Source organism: Chiloscyllium punctatum, chromosome 30 (genome assembly GCF_047496795.1).
Source record: "Chiloscyllium punctatum isolate Juve2018m chromosome 30, sChiPun1.3, whole genome shotgun sequence".
Classification (NCBI taxonomy): domain Eukaryota; kingdom Metazoa; phylum Chordata; class Chondrichthyes; order Orectolobiformes; family Hemiscylliidae; genus Chiloscyllium; species Chiloscyllium punctatum.
The window spans coordinates 43,865,733-43,889,681 of record NC_092768.1 but is presented as its reverse complement, the minus strand read 5'-3'; the positions used below and the strand labels follow the sequence as shown (position 1 = coordinate 43,889,681).

At 44.6% G+C, this 23,949-nt stretch overlaps 1 protein-coding gene across 1 annotated transcript; it reads left to right on the top strand.

Annotated features, from left to right (window-relative positions):
• Positions 1-1,729: 1,729 nt before the first annotated feature.
• LOC140455477 (class I histocompatibility antigen, F10 alpha chain-like) lies at positions 1,730-17,779 on the top strand. The gene is made up of 6 exons (XM_072550398.1): positions 1,730-2,164; positions 3,363-3,623; positions 11,042-11,317; positions 11,432-11,710; positions 17,225-17,332; positions 17,739-17,779. Exons 1-6 carry the CDS (start codon positions 2,113-2,115, stop codon positions 17,777-17,779), a joined length of 1,017 nt encoding a protein of 338 aa, XP_072406499.1. The 5' UTR covers positions 1,730-2,112.
• Positions 17,780-23,949: the final 6,170 nt, after the last annotated feature.

The window sequence follows — 23,949 nt, the reverse complement described above, 5'->3', positions numbered from 1 at the left end:
AAAAGACAGCTGCACGAGGGAGGGATGGCCAGCTCTTCGGAGGGGGAAGACGGGTGCAAAGAAGGTCATCACCACCAGAAGAAGAGACAGAGCGCCGTCGGTAAAGAGGAGGGCATTTCCTCCCAACCAGGAAACAACAGACCCCCCGAAGTCCACCCTCCACCCAGTGAGAACCAGGGGGTACCCACTGCCCCACAACTACAGACAACTGGGAGCTGTGATCCTCTGACAGTCCCATTGTCAGACACAGAACTGGACGGTGCGGACCCTTGCCTTGGCTCAATGACACCAGAGCGGGTAAATGACCCCAGTGAGGAGCTGGATAGCTACCTCAGCCCAGCGAAGGTCCAGCAGTTCGTGCTTACCTTGGGGATGTAGACAGCCACCCCAGAGACAGGACAGTCAAATGGACAATGGTAACCCCATAAACTGGGGGTTAAAGAAGGTTCATTTGCTTTCATATAACAGGGCACCCACTCAGTAGGTGGGTTCCGCTGAAGCCACAGCTAAATACTAAGAGACTGGATAGTTAATAAAGGTAACTGTAAATAGGATAACTATAAATTCGATTAGTTCAATCTGTTCTTTGTAATGTTAAGACTTGCAATGTATATATCTATGAACGACATGGCAAATTGTACAGGTACCAAAGATTTATTTCTATGAATAAAGTATATTTTGAAATTTTTAAAAAGTCCTGAATTAGACTCAGTCCCAGGAAGAACACTAGTGTCCATGGGATTCCCAGCCAGCCCAGGGTTAGCAGTGACTGATACTGACCTGTGACCCATGACCCAGGGTGGCACCATGCCTCAGTGGTTAGCACTTCTGCCTCACAGCACCAGGGACCTGAGTTTGATTCCAGCCTTGGGTGACTGTCTGTGTGGAGTTTCCCTGAGTCTGCATGGAGTTCCTCTGGGTGCTCCAGTTTCCTGCCACAGTCGAACAGGTGCACCTTGGGTGGATTGGTCATGTTCAATTGCCCACATTGTAACATTTTCACATCCCTCCTGACCCTGTCCCATCCTCCCAGACACTGTTAATCCCTGTCAGACTAATCCCCATCCCCTCCTGACCCTGTCCCACCGGTCCCAGTGACGGGGAAGCTCCAGCACAGTCAGGCTGAGGTTCAGGCTCTGAGCCAGTAAGGCTGGGGCTGAGAAGAGGCCTCCCCCACCAGCTCAAAGAGCATCAGGACAGCACTAGGACCCTGGGATCACCCCCTCTCACAGTAAACATATGGCTCAGTCCTTCCAACTGGGGGAGGTGACAGTACATCGGGATAGTCCCTGGGGCATAGAGTCATAGAGATGTACAGCACAGAAACAGACCCTGCAGTCTAACTTCTCCATATATCTGACATTGTACCTATTACCCGTGTGTGTACATTTTTCTACAGACCTGAGTGAGCTGTGTATGGGTGCACACTGAACACTCTCTGTGTATCTGTCTATCTCCCTTCCCTTATCCCGGTTCTTCTCGGCCACTTTGTGTTATTCAACAAGGTAAAAACAATGACTGCAGATGCTGAAAATCAAATACTGGATTAGTGGTGCTGGAAGAGCACAGCAGTTCAGGCAGCATCCAACGAGCAGCGAAATCAACGTTTCGGGCAAGGGCTTTTGCCCGAAACGTCGATTTCGCTGCTCGTTGGATGCTGCCTGAACTGCTGTGCTCTTCCAGCACCACTAATCCACTTTGTGTAATTGCCTGTCCTGAAGTCTGCATTGGAGGATGGTCACCGGAAGATCTGAAGCTGAATGTCCCTGACCGCTGAAGTGTTCCCCAACTGGGAGGGAGCACACGCCTGCCTGGTGATTACTGCGCTGTTTCCCTGCGGGTAACTCAACCTGTATGAGTGTGATCCTCCTGGTAACTGGTGACAGAACTCTGTTCCTCTCTTTATTGGGTATTTTACTGAGACTGGGACCAATCATTGACTCTCTGCTTCTGCAGCTTGAAGTTCAGGAAATGATCTGCAGCTCAGCATTGACATGGAGTGGCTGGGGAGAAGGTGGTTTGTTCTTATAGACTCAGCAGTTGATCCCCTCCCCTCACCCCGAATATTTTATTCCCAATCCCTGATGGGAATAGGGAGAGTGGATTCCCAGAATGTTGCTGATCCTTCTCTCCATCTCCCTGTGTTTTTCCCGGGTCTCTCCCGGTAAGTACAGAATTCAGCTTTCCATTCTCTCTCTCTCTCTCTCTCTCCCTCTCTCTCTGTGTCTGGGGTGAATGTGAATCTCTTGGGGAGAGTTTGAAATGGGGGATGTTTGATCAGCCGCCTGTTAGACAGCCAGCCTGATCTTTTACACATTGAAGGCAGCACAGTCTGGAAGACTCTGATGGGATTTGTGTCCAGGTCTCCTGACAGCAGGATGTAGAAACCCCGAGATCAGAGAAGCTCCGAGCAAATGGGAAATGGTTCCAGTGGACAATTTTAATCTTCACATCGATTGGGAGAAGCCAAACAGCTTCATCATTCCTGGTCTAAAGTCTTGTAAACACTGCGGGGAAGAGAAGGAGACTCCACGTTTAACCAAGCCCAGGCTCAGCTGTGATGCCCTCATGGTTGAATAGGCCGGGTTATCTCAGTCACCAACATCCTACTGGCCGTGTATTAAGGGCTGATTAAAAAGCTCAGTGAAGGACAGTGAGGATCCTGCTCTGGATTGTTCATCCCCCTGTTTGACAAAGAGACTGTTCACATAGTGACTGTCCCCCATGGTCTCACACTTCATCCTCCCAAATATTCCTGTTTCTCTTCATTTCAATCTGGATTCACTCACCCCATATCTTTCCTGGTTCTGGATAAACCTGCCCTCGGATTATCCTGAATTCCTCATTCCAGATGGACCATGGGCAGGAAAGTCCCTTCAATATTTTTCTTCCATTTATGCCAGATTCCTGTTCCAGGTTAGTGATTTTCTGTTTAATATCCAATCACTGGATTGTGTCCCAGCCTCTCCCCTGTGTCCACACTGACTCCATCGAGTATCTGAGTGACCCTGATTCTGTGTTTACTCCCTGTTCTGAGAGGCTGCAGCAGCTAATTCTGACCCAGTTGAATCTGATTCTGTTGATTATATCAGACAGGATTCTGACAGTGTTATAATTTGGTGGGTTATTGGAGATTGTCACTGTGTGGATGGGCCTCACTTTGACCACCTGGAAGTGTATGTAATTGTTTTCAGCCTGACCTTTACAGATATAACATGTTGAAAGTGATTTTGAGGGCAGTCTCTCACACTAGCGATGTCCCTGATGTCTGTGATGTGATTCTGGTTTTGTAGCCCAGGTACATTAATATGATGTTTATTTTCGTGTTGAGTAACTTCCTGCTTTCATTATCTGTTTTACAGAGACTAATGTATACAGTGGAATGTATACAATTGTTTCTGGAATTAATGGTTTTCCTGAGGTTACAAGCACTGCAACAGTCAATGGAGTTATAACAGCTTCTCGTGACAGTAAAACCCAACGGTGCATCCCCAGACAGCAGTTCATGGCAGAATCCTTCAATGTGAATTTCTGGGATTATGTCACAGAAATAGTGAACAGACATGCAGACATGGCAAGGGAAACTATGAGTGCAGTCATGAAGAGGACAAACCAGACATCTGGTAAGATGTGGCTGATTGAATTTCCCTTTGGTTATTCCTTTTCATCATAAAACCTCATTCATTCCCCAACACTGACATTTTGGCCCCAGGACTGGGAGAGACATGATAGGCGTCGACGCTTCCCCTGTTTCTGTGAGCCTTTTCCACTCCTAGTGCACCACCAGTATTCACCCCATCTCTTCATATCTTTTGAGGGAAAATAGGGAAGTGTCGACACAGTGCGGTCAAAATGTTTTACATCGGTTAAACAAAACATCTTAGATTTTATACTCCATTCCTCTGTTTGCAAAGCCCATTGAAGTCTCAGATTTCAGTGTGACCCACCTTCCAACCATTGCTTTCTCAGATGTTAGACTTTATCTGTGAGAGTCTGAGTCACGGAGCAGATTCAGGTAACCTTTAATGTGACCAACAGCATCAGTTACAGCATTGCAAAAAGGCACATCAAAAGTTTCAGAATGTCTGAACTTATACAGTTTAAGCTTAGAGTATCCACCCCCTCCAACTTCCTCATCAAATATCAATGACTCAAATCTGTTCTCTGAATGTAAAGACTGTATGTGTCTGAATAGCATCATCACCTGTCCATGTCCCAAAGATTTCTTTGAGTAAAGTAGATTTTTGAAATTAAAAAATAAATTAACCATGGGCAGCCATCAGCCATTTTGTGCCACTCAGTCATGGGAGCCCTACCACCAGACAATGACACACAACTTGTTTCTTCAAACCTGGCCCTATGCAGTAACATCTTACAGGCACCCCGAAAGTAGAAATGTCACTGGAACATATCACAGGGTAGGAAAGTATTGCAGATGCTGGAAATCTGAAATTTAAACAGAAAATGCTGGAAATTCAAAGCTGGCCAGGCAGCATCCATTGAGAGAGAAAGAGAGTCGATCAAGGGTTGTGTAAAGATTTGAAGCTCAGTTTCTGCTGTAGTTCTTTAGCCAGTTTGTGATACTATGGGCAGAAACTGAAACACCTGATCAGCGGATCCAGACACTCTATACAATCAACACAGGAATTCTTGGACATCATCAGAAATATACACATATACAAGGAAGAAACCATGGTCTCATTCAATTTAAGGGCACTGTTCACCTCTATTAAAAAAACCTAGCCAGAGAAACGATAGCCAACCTGCTGGACATACAGAACAGACAACAGGACGTTGAACCTATCAACAAAGACTGCATACTCAAACTACTGGACCTGTGCCTCACAACACACTTCACATTCAACAACCAAATATATGAACAAATCAACGGCACACCCATGGGCTCACCCATCTCTGGACTCATAGCAGAAGCGGTAATGCAAAGGTTAGAACAAACAGTCTTACCGCAAATTCAACCCAAACTCTGGGTCAGATATGTGGATGACACCTTTGTAATCATTAAAAACACAGAAATAGAGAACACACACCGGATCATCAACGCCACACTCACAGGAATCCGATTCACTAGAGAGGAAGAAAAGGATAACCAATTCCCATTCCTAGATGTGATGGTACAGAGAACACCAAACGGAGAATTCACCACAAAGGTATACAGGAAAGCCACATACACAGACCAAGTCCTGAACTACAAAAGCAATCACCCCAACGCACACAAAAGAAGTTGCATCAGGACACTATTCAAAAGGGCCACAACACACTGCAGCACACCAGAACTGCAAAAAGAGGAAGAAGAACACCTTTACAATGTATTCGCCAAAAACGGATACCCGTGCAATTTCATCAACAGATGCCTAAGGGAACGACAACGGAATGAGGACATGCCGCAACCCAAAGGACTAGCCACGTTACCATACATCAAGAGCATTTCCAAACTGACAGCCAGACTACTGCGACCACTAGGACTCATAACAGCACACAAACCAACAGCCATTCTCAGACAACAACTCACCAGGACAAAGGACCCAATACCCAGCATGAGCAAAACCAATGTAGTGTACAAAATCCCATGCAAGGACTGCACAAAACACTACATAGGACAAACAGGAAGACAGCTAACGATCCGCATCCATGAATACCAACTAGCCACGAAACGACACGACCAGCTATCCTTAGTAGCCACACACGCAGATGACAAGCAACATGAATTCGACTGGGACAACACTACTATTATAGGACAAGCCAAACAGAGAACAGCCAGGGAATTCCTAGAGGCATGGCACTCATCCACAGATTCAATCAATAAGCACATCGATCTGGACCCAATATACCGACCAAAGCAGTGGACAGCTGGAACTGACAACCGGAAGTGGCAGATTCAAACCACGACAAATGCTGGAGGAAAGATCACAGAAGTGCTTCACAGGAGGCTCCCAAGCATTGAGGATGTCACCTAGACAGGGGATGAAACGTTTGCAACACAAATTCCCAGCTCGGCGAACAGAACCACAACAACGAGCACCCGAGCTACAAATCTTCTGACAAACTGTTCTCTTTCTGTGTGTCGCAAAAGAACTCCAACAAAAACTGAACCATCTTCTCAGTGGATCCAAGCACTCCATACAATCATCACAGGAATTCTGAGACAACATCAAGAACATAAACATAGATAAGGATGAAGCAATGGTCTCATTTGATGGAACAACACTGTTCACTTCAATTGACAAAACTCTAGCCAGAGAGACAATAGCCAACCTCCAGGACAAACAGAACAGGCGACACGACAGGGAACCTCTCAACAAGGTCTGCAGAGTCACACTACTAGACCTGTGCTTGAGGACACACTTTCCATTCAACAACCAAATACATGAACAGATCAATGGGACACCTATGGGCTCACCCATCTCCGGGCTCAGAGCACAAGCAGTGATGCAGAAACTGGAACAAACAGCCCTCCCATAAATCCAACCCAAACTCTAAATCAGATATGTGGACAACCTTTTTGTAGTTATTAAGAGAACAGATATAGAGAACACATACTATATTATTGACTCTGGTCAAAGGGATCAGATTTACGAGAGGGGAGGAAACCAACAGCCAACTCCCATTTCTGGATGTGATGGTAGAAAGAACACAGAGCGGTGAATGTACCACAACAGTGCACAGAAAAGCCACACACATGGACCAGGTCCTGAACTACAACAGCAACCACCCAAACACACACAAGAGAATCTGCATGAGGACCCTGTTCAAAAGGGCTGCAACACACTGCAGCTCTCCCGGCCAATGAAGGGAAGAAGAAGAACACCTCTACGGAGTCTTCACCAAGAACTGATACTCCCGCAACTTCATCTGCAGATGCCTAACAGGCAAACAACGCAACCAAGACAAGCCACAACCCAACACACAAACTGCTCTACCCTTATATAAAAATGTCTAAGACTGACAGGCAGATTTCTCCACCCACTGGGATCCATGACTGTCCATAAACTGACAGGCACGCTCAGTCATCACTCACCAGGACAAAGGACCCCATGCCCATCATGTGCTAGACTAACGTAATTTACAGGATTCCATATGAAGACTGTATGAAACACTATATGGGACAAAGGGAATTTCCTTCCAGCCTGGGTTTCCCTCCTCTCCGGGTCCAGTGTGTCCACAGGTTATTCCACGGGGTGTGTGTGTGTGTGTGTGTGTGTGTGTGTGTGTGTGTGTTATACTGTGTGGATCCAGTCTGGTCAAAAGAACAAAATAATTCTGAGTAAACCTTGCACAACATAAGCACTGATACCAAAAGCTCTTATAAACTGTATAAAAAGGAAGAGAATAGTGAAAGTAAATGTTGGTCCTTTACAGGACAGAAACGGTGAAGTAATAATGGGGTACTCAGGGATAGCAGGAATGTCTCTGTTGTCACAGTGTAAGGTAGCACTGTCTTCCCAAGAACTACAGTTACTCCCAAGGAACTTGGTGCAATTGCTGTAACTGGGGAAAAGGTATTACATAAACTGATGGGATGAAAGGCAGATAATTCGCCAGGGAATGATGGCCTGCACCCAGAGGTATAAAAGAATTTGTCAACAGAGATAGCGGATGCATTAGTTGAGATATTCCAAAATTGCCTGGATTCTGGAAAGGTACCAGTGAATTGGAAAAAATGCTAATGTGATACCCTTATTCAAATAGGAGATAGGCATAAAGTGGGAAACTGTAGACCAGTTAATTTGACCTTTGTCATGGGGAAGATGCTGAAGCCAATCAGAAGGAAGGAGATAACTGAACATTTAGATAAATGAAGCTCAATTCACCAGTGTCCAGTGGATGTGGTATATCTAGACTTCCAGAAGGCATTTGACAAGATGCCACATAAAAGACTGATCCTTATGGTCATATCCTCATAGTATTGGTTTGGATAAAGGATTGGCCAACTGACGGAAAACAGGGGATCAAGACAAATGGATCCTTCTCTGGGTGGTGAACTGTAACTAATCTTGTGCTGCATGGTTCAGTTCTCAGACTTCAATTAATTACAATCTGTATAAATGATCTGCAAGCAGGGACAGAGTGTATCATAGTTAAACTTGTGGATGATATTAATATTAGTGGGATACCAGGCTATGATAAAGGGATAATAAGTTTCCAGATGGATATTAGTGAGGAGAATGGGCCAGACTCTGACAGGTGGACTAGGCGAAAGTGAGGACTGCAGATGCTGGAGATTAGAGTCGAGAGTGTGGATCTGGAAAAGCACAGCAGGTTAGTTAGCATCCGAGGAGCAGGAGAATCGACATTTCAGCATTCCCGATGAAGGGCTGTTGCCCAAAACGTCGATTTTCCTGCGACTGTGACAGGTAGAGATTAATGTGGATAAGTGTGGTTGGTCCATATTGGCCAGAAAGTAAGTAGGCAAATTATTATTTCACTGGGAAGTAGATTCACAGTGTGTCAGTGCAGAAGGATCTGGGTGTTTTTGGGCATGAATTGCAGAAAGTGGATGTTCAGGTGCAGCATCTCATAAGAAAGGCAAATGGAATACTGGCAATTTTTGCAAAGAAGTGTTGTTACAATTATATAAGGCATTGGTGTGACCACACCTGGAGAATGATGTCCAGTTGTGGTCTCCTTACCTAAGGGAGGGTGTGGTGGCCTTGCAGGCAGTTCAGAGGAGGTTCACCAGGCTGGTTCCAGGGATGAAAGAGTTATTGTATGAGAAGCAATTGAATAGCTTGGGCCTGGACTCACTGGAGATCAGAGGAATGAAGGAACATCTGATTGAGGAATATAAAATGCTAAAGGGGATTGATAAGATTGATGACTAGCAGACGTTCCCCTTGTGGGACAGTCTCGAACAAGAGGTCATAGATATAGAGAGAGAAGGTCAGTTCAAAACTGAGATGAGAAGAACCTACCTCTTTCAGAGGGTTGTGAATCTGTGGAACTCACTGACCCAGAGTCGGGCAGAACCAATCAACAAATTCAGGAAAGAAATGGCTACGTTTCTGATGGAAAGCAGGATAAAGGGGGATGGGAGCAGGCAGGAAGGTGGAGTTGAGACCAGGATAAGATCAGCCATGATCATGTTAAATGGTAGAGTGGACTCAAAGGGCTGACTTGCCCACTCTCCCTCTGAATTCCCATGTTACTAGAATTAACTGGAAATGTGTTTGAAAGCAGCATATCAAGTGTAGCATTGGAATCTATTACTTGTTGTCTTGAAAACAGAAAAAAAAAGAATTGTAAAGTAAACAATGCTAGGAATGAAGAAATATATAACAAAATGAAGAAATTGATGGAAGGATCATTAACATTAATCTTGTTTAGTTCTTAGCCAATCAGCAAACAGTCAGGTAACGAATGAATTGAGGACCGGAGAGACATTAAAGAGAACATTTGACTGTCATGGTCCATTCATAATCTGGAATTATTTTTGAATCACGTGGTGCAGAGATATTGAGGCCCCTTTGGGGCAACTGGGACTTGGAACAGGGCATTCTCGGAAACTGCCTCAAAAGAGGCTAACTCATTCTGTTTAATTTATGAGGAATGGATTAAGCACGAGAACAAAATTAAAAACGCTGTAATAATTAGAGGAAATTGTACAGAAGGTAGATACATAGAGTTGTACTGCTCAGAACCAGACCCTTTAGTCCAACTCGTCCATGCAGACCAGAAATCCTAAACTATCTAAGTCCCATTTGCCAGCATTTAACCCATATCCTTCTAAACACTTTTTTTGCATAAACCCATCTCGATGCCAATTAAATGTTGATATTGTACCAGCCTCTATCAGTCCCCCTGACATCTCATTCCATAATTACACCACCGTCTGCATGTAAAAGTCGCCACTTATGTCCCTTTTACATCTTTTCCCTCTCACCTTAAACCTATGCTCTTTAGTTTCAGACTCACCTACCCTGGGAAAAGAATTTGGCTATTCACCTTATCCATGCCCCTCATGATTTTATAAACTTCTAAAGATGACCCTAAGCCTCCAACACTGAAGGGAAAATAGCCCCAACCTATTCAATTTCTCACTCTACTTCAAACTTTGTAAATCTCTTCTGAACTCTTTCCTATCACAGGAAGTCCAAAAATTAGCAGAGCTCTCAAAAAGTGGCTGAATCAATGGATAGCTGCAACATGATATCCCAACTCCTGGACTCAATCCACTGACCCATAAAGGCAAGTAGACCAAAGACCTTCTTCACTATCCTGTCAGTCTGTAACTCCACCTTCAGGAACTATGACTGTGCACCCCAAGGTCTGTTTGTTTGGCAACACTCCCCAGCACCCTACCATTAACTGTACAAGTGCAACTATGATTTACCCAAAATTTACCTAAATTAATGTCCATCTGCCACTCCTCAGCCCATCTGATCAAGGTCCCATTGTACTCTGAGATAACCTTCCTCACTACCCACTACATTTCCTGTTTTGGTGTCATCTGCAAACGAAACATTACTAACCATTCCCACCTATGTGCACATCCAAATCATTTATTAAAATGACAGAAAGCAGTGGACACAGGTAGTGAGTAACTTAAAGCGATTGATCCTCATGTCAATTCAGCCAGGCTCAGGGGAAGAGATTTCACAGCCCACGCAGGGAGAGGGTCCTTGTAAATAACACACAGAGTCCGATCGTGGGCCAGAGCCTGTGGGAGGCTGACAGAGTGGTCACGGACAGACATGGTCTACATCCCCCAGAATGCAGCCTGTGCTCGAAACAAATGACCAGAAGGACTGGGCCTGTCGTTCCAGGACAGTGGGAATGTGAGCACTGGAATTCTGACCTGGATCGGAGAGCATATTGCTTATTTGCTCCAGGTTGAGGTGTGAGACAGCAGTTGCAGAAAGGGGCAGCGTTCCTGACTCTGAAACCTTCTGAGAGCATAGGCCCTGGGGATTAGCCCCATGTGTAACCCTCTCTCCCTGGGCCTGATATAGGATCCCCATTCCCCTTAAATGGGATTGTTCCTCTGGTTATTAATTATTAATTATCTATGACTGATCACCGACAGGATTTCACATTTTTCAACGGATAGCTACTGTTGAGGTCAGTGATGACGGCAGCATTAAGACATCGATGAGATTTGGATTTGATGGAAAGGACTTTATCAGTTTAGACCCAGACAGAATGAAATGGATCGCACCCAATCCCATTGCAGTGATCACTAAAGAGAAATGGGATTCTGATGATTCCTGGAACAACTACTGGAAAATACACCTGGAAGAAGAAGATGTTGAACATTTAAAGAGATATTTGGAAGCTGGAAAGGAATATTTCACAAGGAAAGGTATATTTTCAGTTTTGCTCCATGTTCTGATCTAACCTCACTGATATATGAAACCATTCTCCTATTCCATTCCATTTATTCCATTGTTTGTGTTTTCACCCTTTCCCATCACAGTTCAGCCTGAAGTGTTCATCTCCAGGAGGGAGCCCAATGGTCAGGACAAGCCGCTCACTCTCTCCTGCCTGGTCACTGGGTTTTATCCTATAGACATCGAGGTGACCTGGCTAAGGAATGGAGAGGTCATGTCTGGGACACATTCCTCGGGGGTACGACCGAACCACAATGGGACCCATCAGATCCAGAAAGAGATTGAGATCAATGCTGGGGATGAGGATCAATACTCCTGTCAAATTGAACACAGCAGCCTGGCAGAGGCCCAGCTCTATCAGTGGGGTGAGGGACTGGAGTGTGTGTGTGTGTGCGCGCGCGTGTGTCCTGTCTTTTCCACCATTCACTGAGGTTGCTCTGATCTGTCCCTCATTCCCTTTATCCATTCCTGCTCCATGTCTTGTGCTGCTCTTCCCCAACAAAACTATCCTGACCTCAGGTTGGAAATATTCAATTGATCCTCAGTGCTCACAGCATTTTGGTTCGAAAACTCCAGATTTCTATTAGTGAATTTCTGAGGTAGTGCCTCTTGATTTCCCTCCTAAATGGTTTCATTCTAATTTGAAGGTGGTTCTCCCTTGTCCCAGATTCCAACACCAGATTATTCCTGTAGTGATTATACCAAGGTCAGCCAGCTGCAACGCGTCAATAGGAGGCCTCTGATTGGGCTGTTAACCTGATCCAATCAGGGAGTCCTGACTGACATTAAAAAAGGGTGAGTGTCAGAGGTATTGAGGGTCTGGCAGCTGACTCTGAATGAGGTACTACTAACATCAAGGACTGGTCATGTGTAAATAAAGGGTGGCTTGCTAGGTGAATACCAGCTTCTGTAGGGTTATTTCAGTGGCAATGGGGGTAAAGCACGATCCTGAAGAAACTTGCTCACAACAGGCACCTTTCAATCAGGGAAGCATTTGTTTGGGAAACTTGACTCGCCAATCCTGCGATCAAGGACTGGGCCCAGTTTGTGAAAATAATGCTGCACATTGTCTGGGCAAACGACATTGTGGCAGACAAAAAGCAACAAGTAATTCTCCTGACAGCCTGTGGAGCCGCAGCTTATTCTGTTATTAGGATCCTAGCTTTTCCTGAGGCACGAGATACTAAAACCTTTCAAGAATTAATGGAAATAATTCAGGAATATTATGAGCAAAAGCTTCCTGTAATTCTGAGACACAATTGTTTTTATTTGGCAATTCAAGAACCAGGGGTATCCACATCGGGATTCCTGTCTAGGTTCAGAAGACTGACAGAAGCACGTGAATTTGGCTTAACCTTTAATGAGATGCATAGAGAATTATATGTTGAATTACTGATGTAACTATGATGTTATTAATGATGTCACTATGTTGAAATTAATCATGTAACTATGCAAAAACACCTACTGGCTGAATCCCAATGGGAATTCAAGCAGGCTTTATCATTGGAAAATGCAGCAAAAGGAGCTCATGAGTTACAGGGTATTCCAATGGAAGTGGATCCTTCGACAATCCCACTGAACTTGGGAACACCGCCTGAGTGCAGGCAATTGTATAGCCTCACTCAGAACATTTCAATCAGAGGGATTCGAGGTTGGGTCACAGCAAAACCCCAAACCAAGCCCCGGCAAATGGTTAGAATTTTCTTCAAGATCCTGGCCAACAAGCCATTGTGGTTTCTGTTGGTACATGGAATTGAGACAGCAAAAGAACCCTTTTGGGCTTAAACTGAGTGAGATAACTTATAGGCCAGTATCCTGGAGGGTAACCTGAAAAATCCATCCATATCTGGTTTGGAACAGTTAAATTGTTTCTTGACATCAAAATCAGAACCAACCAATTTAAACGTCTGGTTACATGGTCATTCTGTTCTGACAGAGGTCGTATCAGTGACCACAGAACCAATCTTTAACAAGATTCCTCTGAACTCAATCTTTAACTTTGCACAAGATCTTGGCCAGACTGAGAACGTAAACTGAGGAAGCTTCAGAGAATAGGGGTACAACTTCAGTTCCGCTCTTTCACGGAAGGCAGCTGGTTCAGTTACCAGTGATTGTGCTAAAAGCTTCAAATCCAAGCTTCATGGGGAGAAATCAGTTGTGAGAGATTCGCCCCGAATGGCTCAGTATGTTTCAATTAGAAAATGGCTGCTTGAGTGAAATTCAATGTAATTACCTGGAGGTCATCCAGGAAGATCTAGGGGTTATCAGAGGAGCCAGACCACCTTGCATGTTGACCAGGAATCAATCCCATGATGCTGTAAGGCCTGTCCAGTGCCATTGGCCTTACAGGCAAAAGTCAAGGCAGAAATCAGAAGGCTGGAAAGTGAAGGAATTGTCAAACCAGTCCAGTTTGTGGAATAGGCAGCAGTGATTGGAATGGTACTGAAGCCCAGTGGGTCGGTTTGCCTTTGTGGGGATTTTAAACAAACAGAGTGTAAACTGCTTTTGACAGCAGAATAGATAGCCAGCCAGCTGGACATGAGCCACACTTACTTGCAATTGTGATTAGACCAGGTTCCCAGACGTATGCTACAATTAATATCCATCAGGGATTGTACCAAGATACAAGACTGCCATTTGAGGTATTGTCAGCCTGTTCGATCTTTCAGTTATCAATAGAGAACATCTTGCATGGTCGCCATTTACTCAGATGGTAAATGAGCCAATGACAGGGAAAACAAATAAGGAGCAGTCAGAGAACTGGATATAGTCCGAAAGTGGTTTTCCAAGGCAGGAATTTGCCGAAGAAGGAAAAATGTGTATCCCAAATGATCTACTTGGGATACAGATTTGACAACTCTGGGTTACACCTGTTGGAAGATAAAGTGAGGGAGATCAAAGGTGCTCTGGTTCCTACGTCTCTCCAGGAACCTACGTCATATCTTGGGCTGGTAAATTATTTTGGAAAGTTTGTACATAACCTGGCCTCCGTCCTGGCACCATTATATCAACTTGTGACAGAAAGGATCAGCCTGGGAAATGGTTGCAAACATAAGACCGAGCTTTCAATGAAGTAATGATACAAATGTCATCCTCTAAGGATTGGCACTCTATGATCCCAAGAAAGATCTAGTATTGACATGCGATGTTTTCCCGCACAGCTCATGGTGGCTCAGTGGAGAGGAACATCCAAGAGCATATACATCTAGGACTTTGGCCAATGCAGCATATAAGTACACCCAGATACAGAAGGAAGGATCGATGGTCATATCTGGAGTCAGGACATTCCACCAATACCTTTATGAATTAAAATTTGTGATAATCATGGACTACTTGGTGTGCTTAAAGAAGACAAGGCAGGGCCACCCTGTAATTTTGGGCCACCATCAATGGTGGGTTCTAATATGAAGTGCTTACAATTGCAAGCCAGAACACCGGCTGAGTAGTGAATGTGGATGCATTGAACTGCCTACCATTAGTAAATACACCACTGGGTAGCACCCCCAATGGAAAAGTCTATAATGGTATTAAACTTTCTGGACATGCTCCTAATCAGAGCTCTGTCCTCCTCTCTTGCCGCCCCCCCCCCCCCCAACTTTTCTATCCTTCCTGTAGCATCCATGCCTTGGAACATTGAGATACCAGTCCAGTCCATCCCTGAGCTATGTCTCTGTAATAGCGGTGATACCCTAGTCCCATGTTCTCAACCATGCCTTACCTGACAGACCTCTTACATTGAGGTAAATGCAGTTTATCATTCTGACCTTGGTCACTGCCAAGCTCTTGCCTGTTTTGACGATTTGAGCTGTTTCCCCTTACCTGCTGTACCAGCCTCAGCCCTTTCTCTTTCCTCACTGTTACTTTGATTTCAGTCATTCCCCTTACTAGTTTAAAGCCTCTGCAGTAGCACGATAAAGCCTCCCAGGTAGCACAAGTAACAGACCACAATTTACAAACCAGAAATTTTGTCATGTTTTTAAAATGGGATGAGGTTCTTCAGGTAAGGACAGCTTCATACCACCCAACATTGAATGGCCTGGCAGAAAAAAGCAGTCCAAACTTTAAAGGATGGCTTGAAAAACAGCCTACCCTCTTGATAGTTACCAAGGTATCATGGTTCTTATTTGATTATGGGATTAACCCACATGCAACAGCAGAGTTGGGACCAGCAGAGTTGCTAATGGGTAGAAGACTCTCCACCAGGTTGAATCTGCTCTTCCCGGACCTGTGGGGGTCGGGTGTAATGACCTCAGGAACACCAATACTGGACACAAGTCTCCATCAAACAAGAGAAACTGTTTGATGCAGGGAATTAAGGATCAGAGCAGACCCCTGCAAAATATTTTAAGAAGGCAGCCTGGAGCCTAACTTTATCTTATTTTAGAGGCACATGTAAAGTGCTGTGTTTCAGATGCAATTCGATTGGTCACACTACTCAGTTTTAGGCAAAACACACTTTATCGAAACACTAGAGCTGAAATATAACTGAAGAAAGAGGAATTTAGAATACCATAAATCTATCAGAAAAATTAACAAATCAATAGACACAGTACCGATTACTCATTAATGATTCAATGTAGTAACATCCCATAAACACACCCCTTGGCAAAGTTCAGAAAATAGATTTGTCTCACAGATAACTGTAGCAAGCCAGAAGGAAAAACTTCATGAGAAAACTTAGAGAGAGGAGCAGCAGGGAGACATTTACTGTAATTCCAAGCCTGTTGAGACTCCAACAGTAACTGATGCTGAATCACAAAGCTAAAAAACTACAAACTACAAGCTAGAAATCTAGGTCCAAGAGCTGGCCACACCCACCCAGGCTGCTTCTATTGTTCCTGCTTTAAAAAACCCAAGGCCTCATAAGCCAGTCACTTCACTGGCTTTCCAACCAGACAACTCGACACCTCTGCCTTACAACCTCTCTTTAAAAAGAAATAGGACAAAATAACCTCTCAAAGTCGCAGTATCATCACAGTAAGGGAAGGAGGTTTGGTGTAAGAATGATGGAAATGGACCTATATGGGAAAGAGGCATGCTCCATGTGAGATCAGGACCAGTGATGTGGAAAGGTCAGGCAGGTGCGATGGTCCTGAACCAGCACAAGGTCCATTTGAAAGTTGTAAATTTGTAAACAATGCAGGAGCAAAACGTACCCTGCCCCTCTGAGCAGTCAGAAAGGCTGCCAGAACCCATGGGTTCCCTCTCTCTGTCAAATATTGTTGAGAGTTTAGAATCGGAGATGGACATGATGGAGGAGCCAACTCGATGCCTTTGCCACTGGAAGAAGAAAATAAAATCCTGTCGAGGCACTCCTGGCACAAGAGGCGAGCTCCTGTGCATTCGATGCTGGTGTTATTATCTGCTGAACATGGAGGAAGCTGCCCCAGTGTTAAAACGCCCCAGGATGCTCTCCAAGGAAAATGGCTGGCCTATGTTCTCAGACTCAGAGGGGGAGGGAAGTTGTGATTGTAACGAGGCTAGCCAGCAGGACCTCAGAGAATATGAGTTCCCTGATTGATCCAGCTCCAATCAGGGAGCCCTGGCTGACAAATACTAAGGGGAGTGTCAGAGATGATGACACTCTGCTACCTGACTATTTGTATATGAATAGTCCTTGACTTTAGGACTGACTCTGAAAGAGTCAGTCCTAAAGTCAAGGACTATTCATATACAAATAAAGGGTGACTTGGTGAAGGATACCATCCTCTGTGCAGTTATTACATCGATCCCATCAATGAGATCTCGAGTGCAAAATTTATTGAACCAAGTCCATCAATTCCCAATGGGTGGGTTAAACTAAAACTGACCCCAACCAACACAGACCGAGAATGGATCCAGGAATAGAGATAATCCTGATATTATTCAATGTATTTCAGAAATCCCAGAAAACAGTGTGTTACGTTCCCATCTTATACTTTTGATTGGATTAATCGCTGCATTGGCTACAATATTCGGAATAATCATCTGGAAAAGGCCCTGGAGAGGTAAGATTCAGAGAGAGGGGAATGTGGAAGTGAGGGGACAGAGCGAGTGTGGGGGAATCTCCAGTACTGGGAGTCCAGGGCACTGTGGGGAATGGAACTGATTGAATTCCCACACAGATACACACGTATAAATACATCTTATTCCCTGTCTGATCATCCTTTGTGTGATTGGCCCCAACCAGGTCTAATATTGATCATTAAACCCATCATACACACTTACATCCTCACTGACTGAATATCAATGGGATGGGAGAGATCTCCAGAGTCTCCATAAGGTGTGAGGATGGAGGGGAGTGTGGGAATGAGGATTTCTGACACAATCTCCATTCCCTCACACTTGTTGTGTTCTCACTCTCTGAGAATGGATTATTCCTCATTCTAATGGACATTTATTTTGTTTCTGCAGGTTCACCAAGTGGGACCTACACAACAGCTCCCAGTAAGTGATTGAGGGGAGAGAGTATTGGGAATGATGGGAGAGGGATTGGAAGGTGTAGATGGGACATTCATCAGTTTCCTCATGGTTCAGTTCTTCATGACTCTCTTATCCTTCATGACTCTCTCGTCCTTCTCTTCCTCAACTCCATCCCCCCCAACCTCTCCTTCCAATCCTCCCCCCCTATTTTTCCATTCCCTACTCCCTCTCCCTCCACTCCTTCACCCTTAATTCCTTCTGCATTTTGCTGTGTGAATGTGGTTAGTCAGTGCTGAGGGTGATTGAATCCTGGGTCCAGTGAGTGAAAGAGAATATTTCAGAGTGTGTAGCTTTATATTTCATTCCATTTCAAACATTCTTTTTTATTTTCTCAGTTTTGGACGTCTGTATTCCAGCTTCTTCATAATTGAGTCAATGATATGTCAATTTCTGTCTGTCGACTTATTTGGAAATTCTTCACTCCCCTCCTGACCCTGTCCCACCCTCCCAGACACTGTTAAGCCCTGTCAGACTAATTCCCCTCTCCTCCTGAACCTGTCCCACCCTCCCAGACACTGTTAAACCCTGTCAGACTAATTCCCCTCCCCTCCTGTCCCTGTCCCACCCTCCCAGACACTGTTAAACCCTGTCAGACTAATTCCCCTCCCCTCCTGACCCTGTCCCACTGACGTTTAAAACTTGACAGACTAATTTCAGCCCTCTCCTGGCCCTGTCTCACTCTCCCAGATACCGTTACAACCTGCCAGTCCAATTTCACTCCCCTTCTGACTCACCCTCCCAGACACTGTTAAACCCTGTCAGACTTATTTCACTCCCATCGTGACCCTGTCTGACTGACCTTTAAAACTTGACATACTAATTTCAGCCCTCTCCTGGCCCTGTCTCACTCTCCAACATACTGTTAAACCCTGTCAGACTAATTCCCCTCCCCTCCTGACTCCCCCTCCCAGACACTGTTAAACCCTGTCAGACTAATTTCACTCCCCTCCCCATCCTGAAGAGATTGCCTTGTGTCTGTCCATTTCTGACCCTGTGGGTTTCCTGAGCACCACTACAGGTCATTCCCGGAGCTTCATTGTGGAATAATGGGATCCTCCTGTTCCAGTGTGAACATGGACATCAACGTCCACCCTTCCACATCACAGCAGACACACAGAATTACAGCTCATTGCTCACACCCAGTCGATTCAGGATTGAGATTGACTTTTCCTGAAAATGTGTTTCCACAGATTGAGCAGTGGATTCCAGATCCACATGTTTGGATCCTTATTCTGCAAGTGGGACCTTCTCAAGTCGTGTTTCCATCCCGCCTCAGAAATGTGAGCAGTGTCACGGTCAGAGGGATCTTCATGGATGCTTCCTCCCTCACACTTTCTCATCTTCACTGTCTTCAGTGGGTCAGTGATTGACCTGAAATGTAGCAATGTCCTGAACTCCCTCTGAGTGAGTTTTTGTATTGGAGGACATGAATCATTTCTGCACTTTATACAACGAAATTTTAACTTTTATGTTAAAGTCTCTATGAATTTTTTGTATTGATATCTCTCTCACTATTTAACTTCTCCTCTTCTATTTTTATCCTCATCTATTTTAAGCTGAACTGATCTGTTTTGCACTTTACATAAACAGCGTGATCAAATGTGAACGTTTATGTAAACTTCCTTGATTTTATTTGTTCACAATCATGTATTTATGGCAGCAAACATCTGTCATTATTTATCATCAACAATTAACTGCAGATACTGATCATTGCAGTTGCCAATCAATAAATTATTCTTGATCATTGATTTGTCTGAATTCTTCATTAATGATTTCACAGGAAAGGGTTAATTCATTCACTCTGCAGATTGTGGATCTTGGAATCAGCAGTGTCTGAGCTTCAGTTCAGTGTGAACTGGGAAGGGGGTTATGACCATGTAACTCCCCAGGAAGCCTTCCCCAAACCAAGCAGGATGCACACAGGAAAAACTCACAGAACTGTACATGCTGTAAATCAGAAACAACAATGGAAATGGCTGGAAAAGCTCAGCAGGTCTGGCAGCATCTGTGCAGAGAAATCAGAGTTACCGGTTCAGGTCTGGTGACCCTTCCTCAGAACTGGTCTGATTTCTTTGATTTCTCTTGACAGATGCTGCCAGACCTGCTGAGCTTTTCCAGCAATCTCTGTTTTTGTTCAGGATGCACAAAGTGATGTTTATTTAATATGTGTGTTTCAGAGTTGGATGGTTGATAATGTCTGGGAGTGTTCATTCCCCGGGGTGGGGGGTGATGTATCCTTTCGGAAGGATCTGAATGAGTGTGAAGAGAGGGCCAGGCAGCTGCTGGGAAGTAGGAATACTTCACTGATTGGTGACCCAGCAGCTATTGGAGGGAGGAAAGGATGGGCTCACCAGCTAAATGTTTCACCCAGGGCTGAGCACACAAGCTTCTGGGATGGGACAGATGGAGGGGAACCTTCATTGTCAATGTTTTCTTCTGACAGGTGCTGCCTTTGGACACACTGCCTGGAGGGGGAGGGGGGAGTCAGTGTCAGCAGCTGAGGCTCTGTCTCCCTCCCTTCTGTGACCTGGGGCTCAGTGCCCCCTCCAGGTCCCCTGTCCACTCCCTCAGCTGCTGTCACACCCACCACTACCCCACTAGACACACACACACACACACACAGACACACACACACAGACACATACATACAGAGACACATACTCAGCGACACAGACACACACACACAATCACATACATACAGACACACACACACACACACACACACAGACATATACTCAGCGACGCAGACACACATGCATACACCGAGAGACCGTGTATTCAATGCTAACATCTGTCAGAAAAAAACATTGACAACAAATACTCCCACCTCAGTGAGTGATGTTTGTGTCATGCAGTGGTTTTGAGTTTTATTGGCGAAACTCTAAGAAAAACATAAGTGGTCGTGTGATGATGGCAAGTCAGTGTTTACAAAATAAAAGTTGCATTTCACAAATGATATCTCTTTTTATTTAAAATACATTAAATGTGTCAACTCTCATTTGCAGTTAAAACTTAATTACTAGATACAGTTCACAGAACCAATTCCTCAACAAAACTGTTCCTTGCAGTCTGTCCCACTTTCCCCTGAAGCCTTCCCACCTGGTGTGGGCACAAGTTGGGGATCTTGGTTGTTTGAGTGAAAGCTGCTTCTTGTTCCTGCCCCATTACCACTGGCCCTCCTCAGGAGTGAGCTTGTACATTGGTTCACAGTCTCATGACAAATTAGACAAGAACTTTCCAGTGTGGTTTATGTGACCAACACAACACTGCACACTTCTCACATCTGTTCATCCCCATGTCTTTGTTACAGCTCTCACCTTGTCAGGATCAGGGTGAAATCCTCTCCCTATCGAACATTTCCCGTGCACTCGACTTCAGTTTCCTTCACCTTTTCCTTTTCAGCTTCCACTTCATCTGTCAGGACCCCTCCGCAGTCGCATTACATTTTAATCAGAGTCTGTGCAATGGCTTCTTTCACTGTCTTTCACATCTATATATGAGAAGCTAATCCACAATAATATCCACTGTCAGAAGATCCCTGATGTTCTCATGCTGTCTGCTTTGATGCTGTTCTGGAATAATCATTGAAATCCTTTGGATCTATGCAGACTCTCAGATTTCCAGGTGTTTTTTCCCCATGGCTGCGATGCTGCAAATGCATTCTGTAGGAGTTGTCCCTTTCTTGATAACTCCCTTTTTTTCCCCCAGCTCGACTATCTTTCCTTTCAGATCGGATAGGAGGGCAGCTGGATCTCTCCTCAGCAAGTGCTGCACTGGTCTCACACTCTCATCCTCTTTGAGATGATATGTGTTGCCAATCTAAGCTTTAGACTTGCTTCAGCTGGGATGGATGGATTGTAACTCAATGTCTACGATCTGGATCTGCTGGTCTTTATTGTGACAATCACATTGGTTTCTCAGCTTCATTTGTCCTCTTAGGAAGAGTGATGTATCATTAGATGGTCTCAAATTTACCTTTGATGGATTCATTTTCAGGTCATAAATAGAGCCACTTCACACTGTGTCTATCAAGATTATGATGTTACATGAATCACTGGTGTCTGTCTGACAGTTCACATTCACCTGATGCTCTCCTTCTGCAGTCATCATTCTAACAAGAACAAACCATTTGTTACCTTGAGACCCAGTGATGCTGAGAGGTTATATGGTTTAGAATGACCCGTTTAGAATCACCATCTGACATGTCTCCAGCAATAATCAGTTTGGGCCTGCTTTTCCTCTTTTGAGCTGAAAACTTGTGTTTAAAGTGAATCAGATTCTTGCGTGTAGACCACACATTTCCCAACACTTGATGTCCTTCCTTTTCTGGGTTGTCCTCTGCAACATTTACATCCTGTCCACTGGGCTTGATGTTTCTGCTGGCCCTTCAGCAAACGTTTCTTCTTGTTTTTCCCATTATGCTGTTCTTGTTTACCGGGACAGAGTCTCAGCATAATACAAAACCTTGTCTTTGTCCGTTAATCCTCTCCAGCTTTGATTGACAACCTCAGAGCTTCTGCACATGGCAATAGATTTCTCGAACAAGTTTTTCCTCTCTTAGAAGCTGCGCTGCCATGGTGGGACCTCTCATAAGACATTAACTTTCTATTATCCAGACTCTGAGATCCCAGCCAGATACCTCAATGCCATCACCGTACTGATCCATATTCTTTGTCTCCTTCAGGGATCTGATGTCCAGCACAGCTCCGTTCTGTGTAATCAGTAATGGAGTGCTCAAAGAATAGCTTCAAGGCTTTCAAAATGTCTCCAGCCTGATGTTTCTGTCCCCCGTGAGGTCTAGAATGTAGTCCAGCTTGTAGCTGTAGCTGGACCTGATGGGATGCATCCCAGTGTATTCAAGAAGTAGCCACAGAGATAGTTGATGCATTGAATCTTCTGGAAATTACTCGATTCTGGAAAAATTCCAGAAGATTAGAAAACTGCCACTTTTACTTAAAAAAGAAAGGAAACAAAAATGATAACTTTTGGCTAGTCAGCTCAATGCCTATTGTTGGGAAAATGAATCTAGAAATAAACAGCATGACCAAGCAGAATCAGCGTGGCATTGTGAAGGGGAAATCCTGCCTGAAAAATAAACAGAAATCTTTGAGGAAGGAACCAGCAAGATAAATACAGCAGAAGCAGTGGGTGAAATGTCTGGATTTTTGATAATGGCCCATATATGAGGCTACTTCATAAGATAAGAGCCCATAATGGTGGAGGTAGTATATTAGTATTGATGGAGGATTAGCAAAGGAATTAAAGAGAGAGAGTTCCAATAAAGGCAGTGTTTTCACAATAGCAGCCTGTAACTACTGCCACAGGGATCAGTGTTGGGGCAACAACTATTTACAAAAGATATTAATGACATGGAAGAGAAAAGTGAATGTAATACAGTCTGGTTTGAGAATGACACAAAAAGATGTGGGATGGCAAGTGATGAAGATGACATGAAGTGTCTGCAGAGGGATATAAAGAGATTGACTGAATGGGCCAATACTTGGCCGATGGAATGTCATGTGGGAAAATGTCGGTTTTGCACTTTGTCAGGACAAACTCAGGGACTGAATATCATTCAAATGGAGAAAGCCACAGGAAAGAGGGATTTCAGGGTCTTCACCCCCGATCACAAAAAGATGGTGTTCAGGTTCAGCCGGAAGGCAAATGGAATGTTGGCCTTGACTTCAAAAGGATGGAGTGTAAAAGTAAGGAGGTTTTGTAAAAACTATAGACGGCACTGGTCAGACCGAGTGGGAAGACGGTAAACAGGTTTGGGCCCTTTATCTAAGGAAGGATATCCTGGGAGTAAGGGCAGTCTGAAGAAGGTTCACTCGGCTGGTCCCAGATATGGAGGTTCAGTCTGATGGGGAAAGCTTGAGTAGATTAGCCTGCACTCATTGGAACATAGAAACATGAGAGGTGGCTGTTCCCCAGAGGAGGGGGAGTCCAAAACTAGAGGATAGAGGTATAAGAGGGGAAAGATTTAAAGGGACCTGAGGGGCCAGTTTTTCACACAAGGAGTTGTGGGGATATGGAACCAGCTGCCAGAGGATGTGGTAGAGATGAGTACAATTACAATATTCAAAAGGCATTCGGACAGGTACATGGACAGGAAAGGTTGGAGGGAGGACAGGACAAACAC